Source organism: Agelaius phoeniceus, chromosome 8 (genome assembly GCF_051311805.1).
Source record: "Agelaius phoeniceus isolate bAgePho1 chromosome 8, bAgePho1.hap1, whole genome shotgun sequence".
Taxonomy (NCBI): domain Eukaryota; kingdom Metazoa; phylum Chordata; class Aves; order Passeriformes; family Icteridae; genus Agelaius; species Agelaius phoeniceus.
Window position 1 is genome coordinate 20,300,464 of NC_135272.1, and position 20,364 is coordinate 20,320,827.

The 20,364-nt window shown below is 39.7% G+C and overlaps 1 protein-coding gene across 4 annotated transcripts in view; it reads left to right on the top strand.

Annotated features, from left to right (window-relative positions):
- The window catches only part of DPYD (dihydropyrimidine dehydrogenase), a 331,722-nt gene extending 313,530 nt beyond the window's left edge, over positions 1 to 18,192 (top strand). For 2 of the 4 annotated variants that reach the window (XM_054638674.2, XM_077182187.1), the window contains exons 21-23: positions 5,997 to 6,140; positions 14,597 to 14,737; positions 17,426 to 18,192. In XM_054638674.2, the coding sequence (XP_054494649.2) occupies positions 5,997 to 6,140; positions 14,597 to 14,737; positions 17,426 to 17,596 (456 nt within the window). In that variant the 3' untranslated portion in view covers positions 17,597 to 18,192. Of the gene's footprint in view, positions 1 to 5,996; positions 6,141 to 11,050; positions 11,619 to 14,596; positions 14,738 to 17,425 lie in introns of those variants that run through there. The other 2 variants (XR_013183267.1, XM_077182188.1) reach the window with 2 other exon arrangements.
- The last annotated feature ends 2,172 nt before the right edge of the window (positions 18,193 to 20,364 follow it).

Consider the following 20,364-nt stretch of genomic DNA (forward strand, 5'->3'; position numbering starts at 1 on the left):
TTGTAAAGTTGCAAAAGGATGGAGGCAGACCACTGCTTGGAAATTGTAGCATAGTGTAAAGTATGTACTGCAAGTATTACATACCCATACAGTATGTAATGAGAGAAGAGTCAGAAAAACAAGACATAGAGAAGAGTCACCTCTTGTTTGATTTCTAAAACACACTAGTGCTTGCTACTGTGTGGCAAAGATTTGCTGTGACAATTTTCCATCTGTTTACGTAGCTATTCAACATGTGGACCTTTGTTTCGTGCATCTCTACTGCAACCAGTAGAGGATATTTCAGCAGTGCAATTTGTACTCTCTTTAATCAGTTCAGTTTGTCAAATATTTTTCAGTCTTTATTCTTGTTCTCACCTATTTTTGCTATGTGCAAGTAGAGACTTCCACAATTCAAAAACATAAAGTATGTGATAAAAGACAATTTGGCTTCAGTTTCATTTCCAGATTCATGAGGGACATTGTGTCACTTAAAATTGTTGACATGCTGAAAGTGCAAAGGAGGTATTGGAGCACATGAACACATACACACTTTCAGACCTTAGTCTGGAGACAAGACTCAAGTATAAAAGGAATGATATAATTACATTCAATGTGGGAAATTCACACATGATAGAAACAGTATTTTTTAAATATGTTGCCTCATCATTAAATGATACTGCTACCCAAAATGTTCATTAGCCAGTGATCCCTAGAAATACTTATGTAAGTTCTTCCTTTACCTTGTGACCACTTTCCTCTGATAATCCTTTAGTTAAAATTACTGTGTTCTAGTGTCCTTTTTGCTGCCATCTCATTAGTATACACTTCAAATCCACTGAGTACTGTAGGAGGCTGTTGCTTATTTTTGGTTTATGATGACACTTAACTGTGCATGGTGAGCTGAGCCTGGCTGGATGTTAAGTGCCCACCAAAGCTGCTCTATCACCCCCCTCCTCAATTGGACAGGGGACAGAAAATATAATAAAAGGCTTCTGGGCCATGGCAATCAGGTTGGTTAATCATTATTTTCCCTTGATGAATTCATGCTGACTAATCCTGATGACCTTCTTGTCTTCCCGTTGCCTAGAGATGGTGTCCAGGATCAGCCATTCCATCACCTTTCCAGGGTTTGAGGTGAGGCTGACCAGCCTCAGGTTGTTCCCTGTGTGCTCCTTTGTCCTTTCTGAAGACTGGTGTGGCATTTGCTTTCTCCCAGTTCTCAGGCATCTCTCCTGACTGCCATGACATTTGTAAGATGATCGAGCAATGGTCTCTGGCAGTTCCTCAGTACTTGCGGGTGTATCCCGTCAGGGTCCATGGACTTGGATGTCAAATTTCACTAAATGGTCTCTAACCCAATCCTCTTTTACTGAGGAGAAGTCTTTCTTTCTCCAGACCTTCTCCCTGCTTTCCTGGGTCAAGGATTCCTGAGGGCTGGATTTGGAAGAGAAGACTTCAAAGAAGGTGTTCACTGTCTCAGCCTCCTTTGCAAGCCCTTGCAGGGTTCCTTTTTCCATTCAATAGCAGCCCCACATTTTTCTTCCTATTCCTTTTGCTAGTGAGGTATTCATGTTATCCCAGAGGCACTCCCACCATTCCTGATGGGCTCAGCCCTGGCCAGCAGCAGGTCCCTCTTGGAGCCAGCTGCCCTTGGCTCAGTCAGACACAGGAGAAGCCTCTCCCTGAACCCCTGTAGCCCACCACTACCAAAACCTTGCCATGCAAACCCAATACACTGTGCCAGCTGAAACCTGTGTCTTCTAACAGTAGATGGCATCCAGCCCCTTAGGAGCAGACAGGTCCCAGATAAGCAACCCATGACTACATCATGGAGACAGACATGGATTTTCCCAGAGTAAGGATCAGATCAGTTTCCAAGTTAGAAATGAAGTCTGGGTCATCTGATGCCCTTTGCACTGCCCTGTTCACCAGCCTGCTCTGGTGCTTAGGCTGCTTGCTGGTGTGCCCATGAAAACTGCAGCACTCTGAAGTGGAGGATCCTCTCTACTTTTAGCCATTAGGAAACAAGCACCTTCTTTAGTTCATAATATGCTCAATTACCTTTAGATTGATCTGTGAATAAATTATAATCAAAACAGACTTACTCACCTTAAAGCTCTCTGGCTTAAGGTTTCATTGTTGATTCATTAAGCTGTCAGTTCTCTATTGGCAGGGTAATGCCTTTTTATATCTGAATAGAGACAGGTTTAGTGGAAGATACTGTTATCTTTAAATGAGCAGGATTTAGGTTTTTTGGTAAGAATAAATTCATCAATGATGAATCCCTGGAGAAAGTACTGAAACAAAAATCACAATGTTGCTGAAGATTTATACAGTTCATCAGTTAAAAGGCAGCTTTTGGAAGCAGAGGCGGAGGGAGGATTTGGATTTTTGTTTTCTTTCTGTAAAATACTCCAGCAAAATATTTCAAGCTTAAAGTTTTGTGATAATGCAATTATAAAGAATGAAATAATTCCATTTAATGTATTTATTTAGACTCCATTCTTGATGTTAGAACACAGAAACACATTGAATTATGTCTATATAGAGACAGATGGATACAAATAATGCAGCTATAGACATCACTGATACAGATATATAAGTAGACAAGAATTATCTAATTACCCTGTTTGTTGCAATCTTCTAAGCACTTGCTATGCTCCACATATTCATATTAATTGTTTTTTCTAGGCAGATGTTGGTCTGACAAAGATACCAGTGTATGGAGAGTTTAGTGACACTGGAATGTCTGGAAATTTAAAAAATAAAATTACTGTATAAAGATTACAAAAGCAAACAGAATTAAACACACTAAGCTCTGTGCTTGTGCTTTCATTGGGAATTTTGTTGTTAAATCCCCCATGTGCTCAGGAAGTTGTTCCCTACAATGATTAGAGGCAATTTAATTTTAAAATCTCTTCAATATCCATCTCTTCTGCAGTTATTTCAACATTTTTCCACCTTTGCTATATCCAGTAACACACTTCATTAAAATATTTCTTGCCATTTCATATGGCCTTTGACTGCAGAATGTTTGAAACCACAGCTCTGAACAATAAGCAGTCTCCTCAACATTCCATATGTCTGAGCATTACTCATAAGGGGAGCCATCAATAAGTCCTTCCTAAGCTCCTGAGGCTACATTTTCATGTATTATTTATTGCTATAGAAAAGATTGCTGGTTTTTGGTGTTGTTTAATGAAATTTGGCCTGGCTGCTTGTGAACTACTAGACCCCAAACACAAAATAACCAGGCCATTTGTATGGGCACACAGTCACCTTCTGTGAAGGCACTGGAAGCACACTGTGTATGGGCCCAAGCCTGGAACAAGACATACATGTTTCCTTAATTATTTTAAATTCTATGCAGTCAAATTCTTGATTGAAAAACAGCAGTCCACAGCCAATATGAAGATTGGAGTACAGTTTTGTAGATTAATCATAGTTTATTTTTAAAATATGTGGATTATATGATTTAATTTAACTGCATGTATGTCATTACAAAACATCTGAATTATGGAAATGAAGGCATTGCACACTTCTCAAAATGCCCGCTGTACATTCCAGCTAGCAGCTATGCTAGATATAAAAATCTAAATACTTCCATCTCACAACTGTGAAAATTAATTAACCTTTGCAATTCACTTTTCACCTATTCACAAAAATAGATTCCTTTCCCACACTTTTCTTTAGATCACCTATTTAATTTCAATATTCTTAGTGTTTCTGTCTGTAGAAATTGAGAGATTTGGCATATAGAAAAGTAAAGGACTTCTTCTGCAAAGATTTGGCTGTTGTTCCCAAAGATGATCTTCAATCAGTCAAGCCATGAACAACTGTCTCCTCTCTCTACTACTTCAGTTAAAACCTCAGCAAAATTAGCTTTGCTACCTACTCTCAAAGTCAGCAATTCAATTCCTGGCCAGACAGGAAAGAATCCAAAAATGCTTTGTCATCAGGTCTCCTGCCCTCTCAAACCAAAGTTGTTGGCATCAGCACATAAATTATGGAGAGGAAATAGTTCCTCCGTGACACAGCTACTACTTATTCATAGCCAAAAATATATTTCTAGTTGATTCAGCCCAGTAGACGTACAAAAACACTTTTTATCAAAATTTGTAATTTCTAGAATTCTGTGAAAAGTTTTAGGTTTTCTAAAAGTCATATAGAGAATTGAGTTTGTGTGTGCTTTAGTACCTATTGATTAGATTGGAATTAGACAAATTCTTCCTTCTACTTATTTTGCTGTTTAAAATAATTCTGCTTTTGCTGCCTTATTTGACTTCAGTATGTAAGGCCACCACCTCACTGTTGTTTGTTGGAATTCTCAAAGCCTGATTTTAAGATGTCCTAGAACATTTCATGTCCAGCAACTGCACAGAAAGGAAAGTTTGATGCCTGTAAGGAAGCCTTGAACATGACATGCAGGAGCAGAGTTCCCATTGATCAGACAAAATAAGAGCTCTCAGCCAGCAGGCAAACTCAGGCTAGCTCTGCATTTGGAACTGCAGCACCCCATCCTGCCGTGCTGTGCTCAAACTGTGGCTGTGACCCAGAGCAAGGCTCAGTCCCAGCCTGCAGGAGGCACCTCTGGAGGGCTCTGGGACAGGGTGAGCCTGGAGCTGACCTGCTGTTAAAAATGTGTTGAGACCACAAACCAAATCTTGGAAGCAGGGGAGCATTTCAAGGATGTCACCCTCTGGCTGTATGCTCAGAGTACCCAAACCCAGCAGCCAAGGAAGCTTCTGTTTGTCATAGCAAGGAGCTGAGGTGCCAGGGTTGAGTATGGTGACTGACAGAGATCATTGAGGAATTTTTCTCCTAAGGATTAGCAGAAGAGCAGGATAACCTCTTCTGGATTTACTTCATTTTAAAAAATAATAATTTTTAAATTTTTAAATAATCTGGGGTTTAAAATTCACATTGAAATTCCCTGTTAAAAAATTGATAAGCACGGCAGTACTGTATCTTGTTCGATATGCTCTTTGAGGTTGTATTATTAGCATGAATTAATGCCAGCAGCTGCTCAGGCTATGTATCCCCTGTTACTACCTGCTGCTTTCTGCAGTACTGCTGTAGTTTCTGAACAGGCTTGAGTTAGGTGGATAAAATACTTCTGCAGAATAGGGAACTAGTTTCATGGGAGGAAAGGCATGGTCTATTGCATCAAGCAAAAGTCCATTTTTCTACTGTTTTTCACTCACCTAAATCTGTGATCGTGGCACACTACAGTTGTCCGTGTCTCTTCCAGGTAAGCAAAAGGATTTTTTTTTTTGTTCAGGAAGATGAGTGTTTTAGGAAATCTGATCCAGCTCTTTCCTGTTCTTGGGTGAGACATGAGTTTTGCAATTCAGTGAAATCTTCCTCTGGAGTTTGCTTAATTGGGTTCAAGGACTAAATGTTCCTGAAAAGATTGCAAGTTGTACATAGAGGAAAATTAGGAGATTATAATGTGTTTCAGTTCATTTGGTGTTTGTTAGCCTTACTTTGACAGGTTAAAACAGCCTTCTGTTATCACACTGCCAAATACGTGTTTGTCAGTTTTAAAAGTATGTATTGATTTATTCAGATATTGATACAAATAATCTTAAATACTGGTGGAACTCTTCTAAGTAAACTGATACTTTTATGATACCTTTCCACATAGTATAAAATGAAACAGAAATAAAGTTAGCGTTTGAATTATTTAACATGATACATTTTTATATATAAGCAAGTATGCAATGGGGAAATAATAGACTGTTGGATGCTAACCTGCAACTCAGCTATTTTTCTGCTGTGAGATATTAATATTTTAATATTCAGTATATATTTCCAAGTCAGATCTCAATGTTCATATTTGATTTTTATTCACTTCTCACTCTGGTGCAGGCTTACTGATTTCAATTTCAGCTTCCTGAATAAGAAGCAAGTTGCAGTCAACATGGACTCGAGATCTCACCCTTGGGATCAGACTCATCTTTTTACTATACCCACTTACAAACCATAATCATGTGTACTGATTTTTGTTTCAGAAACTGCCCAGTTTTGGGCCTTACCTGGAGCAACGCAAAAAGATAATAGCTGAGAACAAGATAAAACTGAAGGCACAGAACATGGCTGCTGAGCTTCCTGAGAAAAACCACTTTGTTCCGAAGAAACCCATTCCAGCAATCAAGGTAACAAAAATACATGCATAAGATGTGATAGGCAGTTGACATGCACAGTCATTTCTAGCAGTTTGAGTTGGTTATTACTGCTTTTAAGCTTGTTAGAGGGCATCAAAGACAACTCTTTATGCAGACTTTCTAGCTTTTAACCAAAATCGATGGGAAATGATTTGTGATGTACGTGTACAGGTATTTCCCTAATGTCATTTTTCAGAATGAAGATATTCTGGCAGTGGAACAGTAGTTGCAGATCAAGCAGGAGTGATGCCTTGAAGAACAAAGCAGAACTGTTTAGAATTTCTCTCAGCTTGAATGCTACAGGATGAGCTGTTTTGCATTATACCTTTTGATTACATGCACTGTGCTAAATGCCTCCATCCCTCATGTAGGATCAATGGCAAAGGCTGGTGTTCAGTACATATAAAAGATGTGTCACAGGTTTAGAGATTGAACTTTTAAAGCTGGACAATGTTTGTCTAAGTAGCTGATCCACCGTCTACAATGAGTAAATGTCAAGGTAAAAATAAAACCTGTGACCCTTATCTACTGCATAATCCATACATTGAAGCTTTTCCCTTCCCTTAGGTAGTCAATAAATATCAATAAAATGAAACAGCATGAGCTAATTATTCTAGGTGTTCACTTTAGAGCTCACTTAAACACCAAGTCTGAATAGGAAAAATATTTTTTTTTTAAATCAGGATTTTCATGGAGATCTTTTATAAAGCAGTATGAAAATTATGTCTGTTGACCTTGTGGACTGTCTTCTTCATATATGGGAGAATATCAGACATGTACATGAGCAGACGTGTAAGAATTCTTGAAAAAATAAGGACAAGCATAAAATAAAACATGAGCTGTGGCTCAGAAAACAACATAATTCCCAAGAGAATATTGCAGTTTACTGATATTACAGTATTCCAAGCTAACTGGTGGGATGGCAGAACCAGACAAGGAGAAATTTTGAATCATCTTCCTGTTTAATTTAATTAGTTTGCCACCTCTCTCAGGTTTTTGGATTTCTTATTTTGATTTATGTCACACTTTTGAAAACCCCTCCCGTCCTCTTGTGCTGAGGTTCTCTTATATATATATATATATATATATATACACAAAAAGTTCCAAAGAACAGCAATCTACTCTTTTTTCCTCACTATGATGAGTATTTTCAAAGCCTGCTTGACCTCAGAGGTTTCATGGTTCTGTTCTCCTTGCAGGGAGGGTATTGATGTAGGGAAAAAGAGAAAGAAGAAGCAACAGCCAATAACTGCATTTTCAATGAGATGGCTTCCTTCTGAAAACAGCAGAAAACCAAAAAAACTGATAACTATCCAAAAGCAAGTAAACTGAATGAAGGGAAAAGTTTAGCAAGAGGGAAAAACAGACATGAAGACCAGGGGAAAAAAAAACCAACACATTAAAAAATTGAGATCAATAATTTATTATGCCTAACTCCAAGTAGAAAAGCAAAAAAAGATCCAAGTAGTAGGAGACAGATTAAAAAGATGAAAAGACAGCCCATTGCTGGGGAAGAGGAAAGCGAATTCCCTCAAACACATTTGTTTACACAGATATTGAATACTTCTGAGTGGTGTCTGAGGAGCTTCTCAGCCAGAGAAATCAGGGTATCATCTTGCTCACCCTGAAACTCTGACAAGAAGCCAGGCATTGCCAAAGCTGACTCCTGGCAGTCTTTGGCCATCTCCTTTGAAGGGAATGTGCTCACCATAATGCCAAAGGCACCAGTGAGAGGTCTTGCATTAGGTTTGCATGGCCAGCTTTGACTGAGCTGGGGCTGCAGGGTGGCTGCGTGAGAAGCTGCTGGAAGCTCCCCAGGGCCTGACAGAGCCTGGCAGAGCTGCAGGACAGACCCACCACTGGCCAAGGCCAGCCCAGCAGCAGCCATGGCAGCACCTCTGGGATAATCTCTTTTAAAAGGGGGAAAAACAGCAATTTCAGTCACAGGGAGGAGTGAGAATATGGCCTCTTCAGGGATCTGCTTGATAGAGGACCATGAAATAAAGCCCTGGAGGCAAGAGAGGCTCAAGCAAACTGGTAATATTCAAGGATCACCTACCCCAGGCTCAGGAGTGATGCACCCCAACAAAGAGGAAGTCAGGGAAAAATTCCCAGAGGCCTGCAGAGATGTACAGTAGCTCCTGGACAAACTCAGGCACAACAAAGAAGCCCTCAGAGAGTGACCAAGATGATCAAACAGCAGGAGCACTTTCCTATGTAGACAGAGAGACTTTTGGTTGTTCAGCCTGAAAAAGAGAAAGCTCTAGGGTGCTCTGGGGGCACCCTAGACCCCATTGTTGGACCTAAAGGAGAGATAGGTGCCCTTGAAAGGGTTATGACCTTTGTCTGGTTGTATTTTTGGGGGGTTGCTACAAATTTCCTGATGCCTCACCAAAATTTCCTCATCCATCTAATTGGCTGTTGGGTTGGTGATATATAAATTCCAACACTTATATAAATTCCACATGCTGTCAAATTGCCATTTATTTGTCAATTTAAAACCCCTCTGTGATTATCCAAAATCTAATTTATTTTTGGATGTCTTTTCACATGGCTTATTGCTTTTTTTTCTCTATTTTCCAATATTAATTGAAACTGCATATTTTGATATTTGGCAGAGTTGTTTATTCTTTTCTCACTAGTCTGTAATATTAGAAATTGTGCTCCATGTGGCTATGTGCCCTGGATCTTTTCTTTTCAGTTGCAGTTTTGTACAGCTCCCACAGATGTATTTGCCTACCTCAGGTTGCCTCCTTATTGCTTTAATTTCTTTCCTTACATGATCCCATGTTTTTCTCCCTAATAATTTAGTTCTTTGTCCTTCAGGGCCCATACCACAATATTCAGTCACCATTTATCTGCTTATTTTATTTCCTCCTTTTCTTTTATTCCGGAAGCCCGGCTGTAGAGATTGTTTGGTATTTCAAACATTCTGGCAAAACTCTCTTAGCTAGGGCATGACATGCTGTTCCACCTGCTGGAAAAATATCCACAGAGATCCTCAAGCTTAAATTCCTTTTGTTTGAGATTTTTTTCACCCTTGTTGGTACAGATACATTTACATGGTCTTTTGCACATACAAATATGCAAGTCTTTCTTTGCTGATGTGTAAGTACCCGTCTAAAAGCCAGCACTGCAGGAGGCATAAAGCCACATTTAGTCCAGTGCTGTGATAAATCTCTAAAAGCCTCTTGGGAGGTGAGGAGAATAGTGAAGTAAGGACAGCTCTACTTTGCCATAACTATTTTGTACCATTTGGATCCTTCCTGGCATATATCTGTGTGTTTAACATGAGCAGTTTTACCTTGTGCTTGCCTGCCTGGAAAAGACCATATTGTAATCTTCATCATAAGTGTGGAGATGTTTCATATTTCAGGTAGAACTATGCATGTGTCTCCCATAATTTATGGGAGTCTAAGGCTGATTCTCCCAAGTATTTACTTAAACATGAATCACAGAAATAATCTCCCCTGCAATAGCTCGTAATGGTCTTCTCTTCTCTTCTCTTCTCGTCTCGTCTCGTCTCGTCTCGTCTCGTCTCGTCTCGTCTCGTCTCGTCTCTCTTCTCTTCTCTTCTCTTCTCGTCTCCTCTTCTCTTCTCTTCTCTTCTCTTCTCTTCTCTTCTCTTCTCTTCTCTTCTCTTCTCTTCTCTTCTCTTCTCTTCTCTTCTCTTCTCTTCTCTTCCTTTCCTCTGCTCTGGTTGTATTTCTGCCTGGTGTTACTCTGTCCTTAGTGCAGAATCTGGCACTTGGAGTTGTTAACTTTCATCCCATTAATCATTGCCCAGTGCTCCAGGGCACTCTGCTGCTGTTGGTAACCCTGGAATGGCTGCATATTCCACATCATGGCTGATTAATTGGAACAACAGCACTGCAGTAGTTATGGGGGCTAGTTTGCCTCTGAACAGGACAGTTCCATGAGCTGTCAGTGGTGTCTCCCACCCTGTTTTTCTTTAATCTAGAATGTATCTGTTGGCAAGTTCAGCAAAAGTTACATTGATAAGCTGCTTGTCGAACTGCATTTTTTCACTGTGATAGTACCTGTTCATCTAGTTCTATAAAATATCTACAGGTTCCTTGGATTTTAATTTAGTTTAAATGAAAACTCGTATCAGCCTTACAGTCTTCTGGTTCAAAGCTTTTCCTGAAACACACTCAAGCATATTAAACAACATCATAGCTAAACTAGAAAATTGAGACACTTTGTTTTGCTAATGCTTTACCTTTTCTGAACATTTTGCTCTGTTTAGCCACTTCATGGCTAGGTAATTTCAGAGCTCTCTTGTGTCACAGGCCTCTGTCAGACACCTTGTCAAACATTAAAATTACTAGGGTTTTGGTTTTTTAAGAGTTTTCTTTTTTAATTTATTACTTCACAGTCTTCATAAATAATTGTGATCAATACAAGAAGCATAATTTTCATTATAGAAACCATATTGAATTGTGTCACAAAGGTTTATTTAAGTGGACAAGTGGACTCACAGGCAAGCAGTGTGATTTTTTGGGATTGTCCTGTGCACAGCCAGTAATTGGACTCAATGATGTGGGTCCCTTCCAACTCAGGATATTGTGTGATATGGTATGATTCTATGATTTGAATTATTTTTTTAAGGCCCACTTTAGCTAGTATTGCAGCTGTAATACTGAAAACAAGGCTTAGAGGTCCCTAAAGCCCAGAGTACCTTTTGTAGCCTTTTTTAAGTATTGGCAAAGTGTCTGTAATCTTTCAAGAAAAGTTAGTTTTATGTATTTTTAAGCTACTTTACTGTAAATTGACCTTGGTCATGTACCCTCAGATTCTAGTGACTTTTTATTTTTTAATCCATAGTTTTATTTCTAACGTTTCTTCTTTTCATCTCTTGCTCTCTGACCATGCCTCACCTTTATTGCCAAAATGTTCAGCTGGAAGGCAGGTACCTCCCTAATGTGTGTTCCCTTTGACTTGCTCCATGGCATGCAGTACCTGCACTGTGCATTGCTTTCTAATCAGAGGCCTGTGATGTTCATCATCTCTAGAACACAGCATGGTCTTTTACAAAAGCATCTGCATGAATATGGACACAGCAGGTCTACAAGGACCAGAGCTGAACCACGAATTGCATTTACAAATAGAGGTTCACTAATATGATGACTAATGAAAAGCTAATCATCACAAAATGGTTGATACATTAACATTAAAATGCACCTATTGCAGAATTGCAAAACTAATATCCTGCTGAACAGATCTTCTCCTTGTTTATACTCAAACCCACATCTGCTTAGCTTAGTGACAAAAAGAATGTTTTTTCTGTATTCATTAGTAACATAAAACTAATGGATTCTGCTCTGATTCTCTCCATAGCAACTGAATTCCCTGACAGTTCCAGTTGCAGGACTACATTCCTTTCCCAGTTTTTTCAGTTATGTTGAGAAGAGGAGGAGAGCACAACAGTAATCAAAAAGAGTACTCTAGGTCCCTGCTGTCACAGAGGTGCAGATTTAACTTCCAGTTTTGGAGGTTTTTTGGGTTATTTTGTTTTGGTGTTTGTTTTTTCTTTTAAATTGCTGCTGCCGATGCATAAGCCCAGAAAGAACACAGCTTGACTTTCAGTACCTGGCTTCTGTTTGCAGGTCTGGCAGTTGGCAAAAAAAAAATTAATCTGTAAACGGTGCAAATTTGATCTGGAGGCCATTGAGATATACCAAGTGTGGAGTCCCATAGTGCCATTTTAGACAGTTCCTGTTTGGAGTGAAACTGCTTTAAACAGTGAAAGCTGATTATTTCTTGCTGCACTGTTTATTTTGTTCCAAGCATTTATGATTTGAGAAAACAAGAAGCTCTGAGATGCTGTAAAAGAGTGCACCTGCAGAACATCTAAGTACCATTGCTTTTTTAGCCAATAATGTCTTGAAACTTTGCAGTCTTTGTTTGAGAGAAAGAAGTGATTAAAAGACACAACACCAATGAGTGTAAATGAGTAGTAAATCATTGACACAGTCTTTTGAAATCACTTTCAGGCCTCTAAAGTGCCATCATGCTCCCTATTTGGGATTCTAAGTCCCCGAAAGTGTATTTTTGTGAGCTGTGAGAAGTGAGGCTTGGTCAAAAATGCAGAAATCACCATGCCTTATGCCTTGTTTTTGTTATTCCCTTTGTAAGTTTGTAGTTGGAAAAATCAATTTTGATCATGTTGTTTCAAGCAACAATTTCCTGAGCTATCTAATGCTACCCTAAACTTTGGACTGTCTCCCCCATCTCCTCCAACTGTTTCCCTAGAAGGGCATTAACCACCTCACTCCTTTCCCATTTAAAAAGCCTCTTCTAATTTCTAGCTTTGAGTTTATTCATGGCTGGTGTACAATTGTGTGTTCTTGTGCCAACATTTTCATTAAGTTAAACAGCCCTTTTTCCTCCCTGATGTATATATAGAGAGAGACATGATATTCCTGCTCTGCCATCAGCTTCCTAGGCTAAACATCTTCTGAGGTTCTTGTTGTCTTATAAGCAACACACTCCATTCCGTGGTTACTGGAGTAGTACATCTCTGCAACCCACTTGAGCTCTGTGGGTTTTGTTAACATCCAAACAATATTTAAAGAATATAAATATGAATCCAGAACCTCCCTGAGAAAATGACCTATGCTTTTTAAACATATGGCTTTTTAGACTGAAAAGCTCTTCACTATCAGGAATCTCCCCCTGTTTATACTTTTGCAACACAAGCAGGCAGTGGAAAGCTACTCAATTGTATCTTGTGCAGGTTTTACATAATTTCTTTACATTCTTGAGCACATAGCTCATACTTGCAAGCTATGTGGATTTGTGGCAGTGGAATGTTTGGGGGCTGTATACACACAAGAGAATCTCAAAGATAATTAGCATTGCTGGGGCCAGCAGATCACACAAAAACATGTGTATTTTGAAACCTGTAGCAGATTCAAAATTCAAGGCTTGGTGACAGACAAGCCTACATGAGAGCTGAAACAAACTGGAGCTGAAGTCTACCACTACAGTATTTCAGCTGACACAGAAGACTGCAAACACCTGAACACTGCTGTAAATCCAGTAAATCCATTAATGTTTCTGATTAAGAATGGGACATGAAAAGATAGGGGTGTAAGCAGTTCCTAGGAGATCACATTTTATTTAGCTACCATAGTTCATCAGTAGAGTCAGCAAAGGGCTTCGAGTTCAAGTCTGCTTCTAGTAAAATGCATTAGCTGAAACACTTTCATAGTAGTTAATTGACCTTTTACAGTAGTTTAAGCAAACAGATTTTACTTCAAATTTGCAGTGATTTTGGACCATGCACAAAATCAGCTTGCACAGCTCGAGTGAGGAGTGTTAACTCATTAAGCTGTGATAACTTGCTCACAGTCATCTGTCCACACTCATCATGCTGCCTTTAGCAATGTGCCATAGCTGTTTTATGCTGAAAGAGCATTAATGTTCTCTGCAGGTTGCTGAGAAGAACTGAAGGCTTTTAGTATTGAATGAATGCAACCAAGGTATTTCACATGGCAGCAACTGTGGGGTTTGGCAGAGAGAAAACATTTGAGTGTTTCTGGAACAAGGAAATAGTACAATTTGCCAGTCTTTCTTCCTGGGCACAGGATTTGATTGAATTTTCTAACTCAACAGTCACTAGGAGAAACTTCATAGATGCTAATACTGCATCCAGTGAACAAAGTTTGTTCTTTGCATAAAGATACTATTGTACAAGTGCTGAAGACCAGGTAGACCTTATTCTTTCAAAGTAGTGCTGGGTTTTCAAGTTCTTAGCAGACTAGGAAGACAAGGTTGGACTCATTTCTGCATTTAATTTATGTAGCAGAGCTTTCCTTTTTGGTGTATGCTGTGCTGGCATACACCTTTTGCAGCACTGATGTGTAAGGTTGATGCAGCAAGTTCCTACTTGTGAAGTTAACTGATCTTGCAGGATTAGACCCAGAACTTACTTCTGTGCAGTATTTGCAATAAATTGATGATCATGTCATTTGTGTACCTTGGTAAAGAGAGAAGAGCTATTGTTGTTCTCTCTCAGTTTTGTTTTTTTTTCCTTGCTGTGAGTTCTTAAATCTGTGCTAGTGAGAAATGACCAAAGATGATCTGATTAGAGCATGTCACTCCTGTTTACATTCCATTTTGTTCCTTGAAGTTTCACCCAATCATGGCAAAACGACAGCACATGCAATATCAAGTACTAAATATGTAACCTATTTGTAGAACATCTTTGTACACAACGTGTGCTTCTAGTACTGTTCAAAATGTGCCTGTATGGAAAATTATTTGTATTTTTGAGGGGGTATGAAGGTCAGCCATTTGGAAATTTATAAGAAAAATCCTAACCATCATCAAAATGCATGGCCAAATCTTTCTTGTTGAAGTACTAGAGAGCTCTCCAGTGCAGCTGTGGAGACTGCCTAGGTATCTTATAAACGAGTCAATAACTTTTTTTTTCCCCCTAGGATGTAATTGGAAAAGCACTGCAGTATATTGGAACATATGGTGATCTGTGCAACACAGAGCAAGTTGTGGCTCTGATTGACGAGGAAATGTGTATCAACTGTGGCAAATGCTACATGACCTGTAATGATTCTGGCTACCAGGTAAGAGCACAGCTGTAATTAGCAGAAAGGCACGATGAGTTATCTTTCTGCTGCTGGGAAGAAAGAATTCACCTTCTGTTAATGAGCAGGTGGTAAGAACAGATGCCCAAAATGTTGAATTCAGAGCCCATCATGCTCCCAGGCTCTGGCTCACAAGCCTGCCCAAGCAGGGCTGGTCCTGGGGGCTGCACAGACCACATCACTGTCACAGGGCCCTGACTGCAACTGGGGCTCTTTGTAAGGGAAGAAATGAAGAAGCCCCAAGTTGAATGGCAGTAAATACAGCTCTTGATGGTTTTCAGGTTCATGAGAGAGAAAGGGAAGAACACATCCCTTCCCACCAAGGGGCTGTGGGGAGACATGGGCTGGTCTTATTGCCAAATGTTTTTTAAGAACCCAGTTCTTGTTCCCTCAGAGTAACCAAACTAATTCAGGTTTCAGGCAGATGGGGTTTTGTTTTGATCTTGATTGAGTTACAAATCCTTTCTCCAGGATAACTGCCAGGGTTTTTTGAGCAGCAGGTTGAAGCTTGCAGAAATCATTGTGACCAGAAAATGGCCCAATTTTTAGCTGAGACTCCTATTTGCAGCAAAGTATTTCTGATTGCTCAATATGGTAGCAAGTTGTATGAAACATATCAGCATGTCTAGGTGCCATTCCATGCCATGTCCACTGGAGCTGATGGACTGGTCTGCAGTAGAAAAGACAGTACAGGAGGATTCATTCTCTTTAAGAAAATCAAAATATGGTCTAGCATAACTTTCATGGAATCCAATATGCAGCAAACAGTAATTTCCACATGGGTGTTTCCATACATCTTAGTCTGAGATGAGCTTGTCAAAAACAAATACTTCAATTGAGCACGAAGTGTCCTCTGGACACTGTGAGTTTTTGTTTGTCTTGAATTCAGTCTAACCAATAATAGGTCTGATGACTTGAACTACATAAAGTCACAGAAAGAAGTCTTCCATTGTAAATCAACTGCATTTTGAAAGAAGTATGTCAGAGCAAAAGGTTTTTTCCGCTGATACAAGAAAATTAATGGTGTTTTTTTCCAAAAATAGATTACTACAGTAGCCTTTTAACTGTCTAAATTTCTTCTTGACATTGCAATCTTCACCTTTCCCCTTACATCAGATTTATCAGGAGAATTATATTTTTCATATAGCCCTTAGAGAGCAAAAGATTGGATTTAGATTTAGTAGATTTTATTTTCTATAACTGGAAATAAAAATCAGCACCAAAAGAACCAAAGTTTAAACCCCAAGAATGTTTTCTAAGCACAGAAGAAAAATTAAAGAAAAATGCTTTTTCCTTATTTAATTGAGGAAATTGAAAAGAAATTACTTGAACAGAATTGCAAAGGAATTCTTAATTGCAAATAAATCAAAAACAACCCCCCTCACCTTCAAAACAGCATCTGCTGTATGCTTCCCTTTGTTTCAGAAATATCCATGCTGCTCTACGCAGCTGTCACCTTGTATGACTCCAGCAGAAAAGCTTTCCTTAATTTAAAGTCAGCACTGTAGTCCTGACTTGCTCTCCCTCTTTGAACTCCCTTTCAAGATGTGCATTGTTGTTAGGGAGAGAGAAAGAAAGGAGTCCTCCTTAAATACTCACAAGCCAGAGCTCTCTTTGTGCTCAAGCTAAAGTAAAACTCAGAGATCCAGAGCAGTTACTACAGACTTTGTGCCCTTGCTGGTTGCTACAGCAACTTCTGTGCCTTCCTAGTAAATGAAACCCCAAACGCCTCAAATCTGCCTTAGGAGCCAACCCACAGCAGCACTAGTACATCCCATCACTCCCCTGCCTCCCCCAGATGCTGACAGTGGTCAGGGAGATTTGCTAAGGCACTGCTTGTTTGCCAGAGTTCAACTTTCAGGTCTCATTTTCTCTCCTAAACTCTTCAAAGTGGATATTCAGTCTTTCTGGTGCTTTTTAAAATTTTTTACTTTTCTAGTCTTGCTTCTTAGATATTGACATTTTGTGGTTTCGTGAAGCTTTTTTTTTTTCCTCCTTAGTTGCCATTTCCATTATAACCAGGAACTTATATCATTGAGACTGCAACCGTTATTTCACATTCAAATACACTTATCACCCTAATTGGTAATGAGGATTCACTGCATGGAACGTGAGAACTAAAGCAAGCTCTGCCTGCCCCAAACTCTGATATTCCTTTCAAAGATTTGCAAAGAAAAGTAATCACACGAGACACAATAAGCTGTGTTTTTCTCTGCTGTTTATTAATTAGATTGTTTATGCTGTGCTGAGAATAAAAGTCAAAAGAATGCCATGTGATGGGCATTGTGCTGAAGCTGTGCAGGTGTGGTCTGGTGTCTCCTCTAAACCAATGACCCCAGCATGTTTCTAGCTTAGGAAATACTTCCTTTCCATCAAGGAGAAATACCCTCTGGGAGTTTAAATATTGTGGAGCAAACTCCTCCTTTTGTAACCAGCCCCTGTGGCCCATGAGCTTTTGCCGAGGTGTAATCTGGCCCACCTCTCTAATTCCAGTGTGTGGAGAGGGGTTGTTTTGTTCCCTGCCAGTGGAGCAGTTGCTATAGCTGCAGTGCAGAATCACATCGAGGTGTCTCCAAGCGCTGCAGCGCAGGAGATGCCGACCCAAGGATGGGAGCAGCTCTGACCTTTCCCGCGCGTGCCATCAATAACGTTCATTCCTGCTTGCAGGCTATCCAGTTTGATCCCGAGACCCACCTGCCCACGGTGAGTGACAGCTGCACGGGCTGCACCCTGTGTCTCAGCGTGTGCCCTGTCATCGACTGCATCCGCATGGTTTCCAGGACAACCCCCTACGAGCCCCGGCGCGGGCTGCCCTTGGCCGTGAGCCCCGCGCGCTGAGCCAGGGCAGCCTCGCCCCGCTTTGATGCCATTGATTTGCTTTCTAATTAGCCCTTGCAAATCTTCTCCTGTATAACGTGTTATCCCGATAGATGGCACAGGGAAAACTGCTTTCCAATTATTATTTTTGCAACATTTAAGTTTTGAAATTACAGAAAGGTGGTCGTGGCTGTCGGTTGTCCGCTATTTGAAGTGTAACTTTCTTGTTTCAATTCATGCTGTGATTTCAAAACTTCTCTATAGTCTCTTTAATCTCTGTGCATTTTCTGGCTGGAAATATAATTAAGAAAGCATTTTTAATGAACTACAAATCAATGTACAAGCTAACTGTTTTCAAGGAGAGCATTTTGTAATTAAACATTACATTTAGTTTTAAAAGAGTTTCTTAGAAGATGTAATTAACTACATAGCATGCAAACAAAGCAATGTGGCTTCTATTTTTCTATAGACAGAAATGAAAGAGAGTTTAAAATAGGATTTAAGAACTGGATTAATCACTTTCAACTACTACAACATATGGTAGTGTATTTTTATAATCCTTTCTAATTCTTTTTCACACTAGTCACTTTATAGAATAAATTTGCTTTGCACTGACACATGCTGGACTCTTCAGATTTGTGTGTTGTATGGGTGGCTTGATCTTACTTTCCCCCCCTCAGTGAACACTTACATCATCTCTGCAAACAGTTAAAATGGCTTATTAGGAAATCCAGGTTGCGTTTCAGGATTCTGACAAGGAGCAACATTTTTTGCTCCAAGCTCATCCTCTAAATAACTTTTTAATTGTGCCAATTAATGTTCCAGAATGTACACGTTTCAGGTCAGAGATCTGATTGCCTACAAACGGACTACACACCCTGCAGGCTGTGTTTGCCAAACACAGACACACAGGGTAAACTGGCAAGGTGATTTCTCCCAGTGCTGTGTATAGTTCTAGCAGTTTCACAGCCAAAAATAAATACAGATTTAGCTGTCTTACTAAACAGTATCTCAATTTTAATCCATTTTTCACTCACAGTAGGAACTTTCTAATATGAACATATTGCTGTCTGCTTTACTCCACTTAAGAATATAAAGCCTTTAGTTTCATAACAATAATAAATGATCTATCAGTTCAATTTCTTATACCATATATTGTGAGCAGCAAAAGCTTTGATTAAAAAGATACCCTGGCTTCTGTTTCTTGATTTATGAATTGAACGCTGAATTATAAGTAAACGTTGAAACCAGCTTGGGTGTGTTTGTGATTTTTCTTTTTGCATTTACTAAACAGATTTTCCTTGTAGAGCCTTGTCAGTTGGTGTTTCATAATCTCTAAGATTCACTCCAGGAGCCATTAATGAGTTAACTCACATGTACATTATTCCATTGATTGCCTAGAGTGCAGAATGTATCATGCTCTTTGCCCCTCTCTGGCACCTCTTTGTCTGCCTTTGACTTGCCTTCCTTTTGCCTTCTCTCCCCACACACACAATGTAAATTTGAACATTTTCAAGTGTCATTTCATTTAGTGTCCTTGCTCCACCAATACTGTTTTGCTGGTGCTCTGGACTTGCTGGCAGGCTCAAGTCCAGTGTCTCCACTAACAGTTTTCTCTTTGTAATTTTAATTTTCCTATTTATCATTGTGGATTTTTCAGACTCAGATGAAACAGGAACAGACAGTCATACACCTTAGAAAATATTTGCTTGCAACTTCTTTAAAGCTCCTAGTCTTGCAGTAGTTTCTTATCTTACATGAGCTACTGTGGACTCACAGGAAGAACAAGTTGTTTTGTGAATGTTGGAGACAAAGCCTGGAGAGTCTCTGCATGTACTGCTTGTCCCTCTGCTGAGGAACTGCCTAAGAAGCACCATGCCCTTGAGTGGGGCAGAAAGAGACATCAAAATCAGATGGTCTGCAAATAACATTTTATCTTCTGAGACAGCAGATGCAAGGAAAGGTAGCATCTTCTGTCTTCTGCCAGGCTGTTATTACCATGCACTTGCCATTCTCCATCCTGCCTGCCACGAGCCCTGTGGCTGAGAGGTGCTGTGTCACCTGTGCCTGAGCAGGGCAGCCTCTGCAGGTTCCTGCATCCCCAGACCTAATTATCTTACTGTCCTGAAGATATCACACCTGCTAGTGTTTGGTTTCTTTGAAATACAGGACAATGCCAAGAGACCTAATTTAAGTATCTGAGCACAGGTACCTGATGAATGTAGCAGCAAAATCAGAGCTTTTCCAAGAATATTCAGTAGTCACAGGACATTCAGTGTTCCTCAGTGGCTGTGAAGTAATCTTTGGAGAGGTAAAGGCATTCTTTGTGAATCAAGACTAAAATCAAGGCTACAATTTGTTTACTAAAGGACTGATGTTATAGAGGCCTCTTTGTTACTACCCACCCTCTGCCCCACTCTTGTTCTGTCAAGTCAGTTAACAGTTTCAGGAAATGCCTTCCCAAATGCATTTGTTTCTGACTCTGACAGTCAGCAATAAATCTGTGTGTTGCAGGAACTCAGAGAAATAGCCACATTTAGGTCTCCTGCAGGAATGTCTTAAGTCGTCAGGGTAAGGCAAGGTGTAAACAGACAGGGGAGAGAGCCACAAAGGACATATTCCTGGGGTTTATATGTTTTTCACATTGGTCAGGGAATCATCCCATTTAAGAGCCAAGGAAACAAATTAGAGAAATCTGGTCTGGTCTGCAAATTCTGTAGCCAGTTAATAAAAAAGAGATATAAATTTTCAAAGTGTAAGAGGTTCCAAATTAAGCTCATATATTTCAG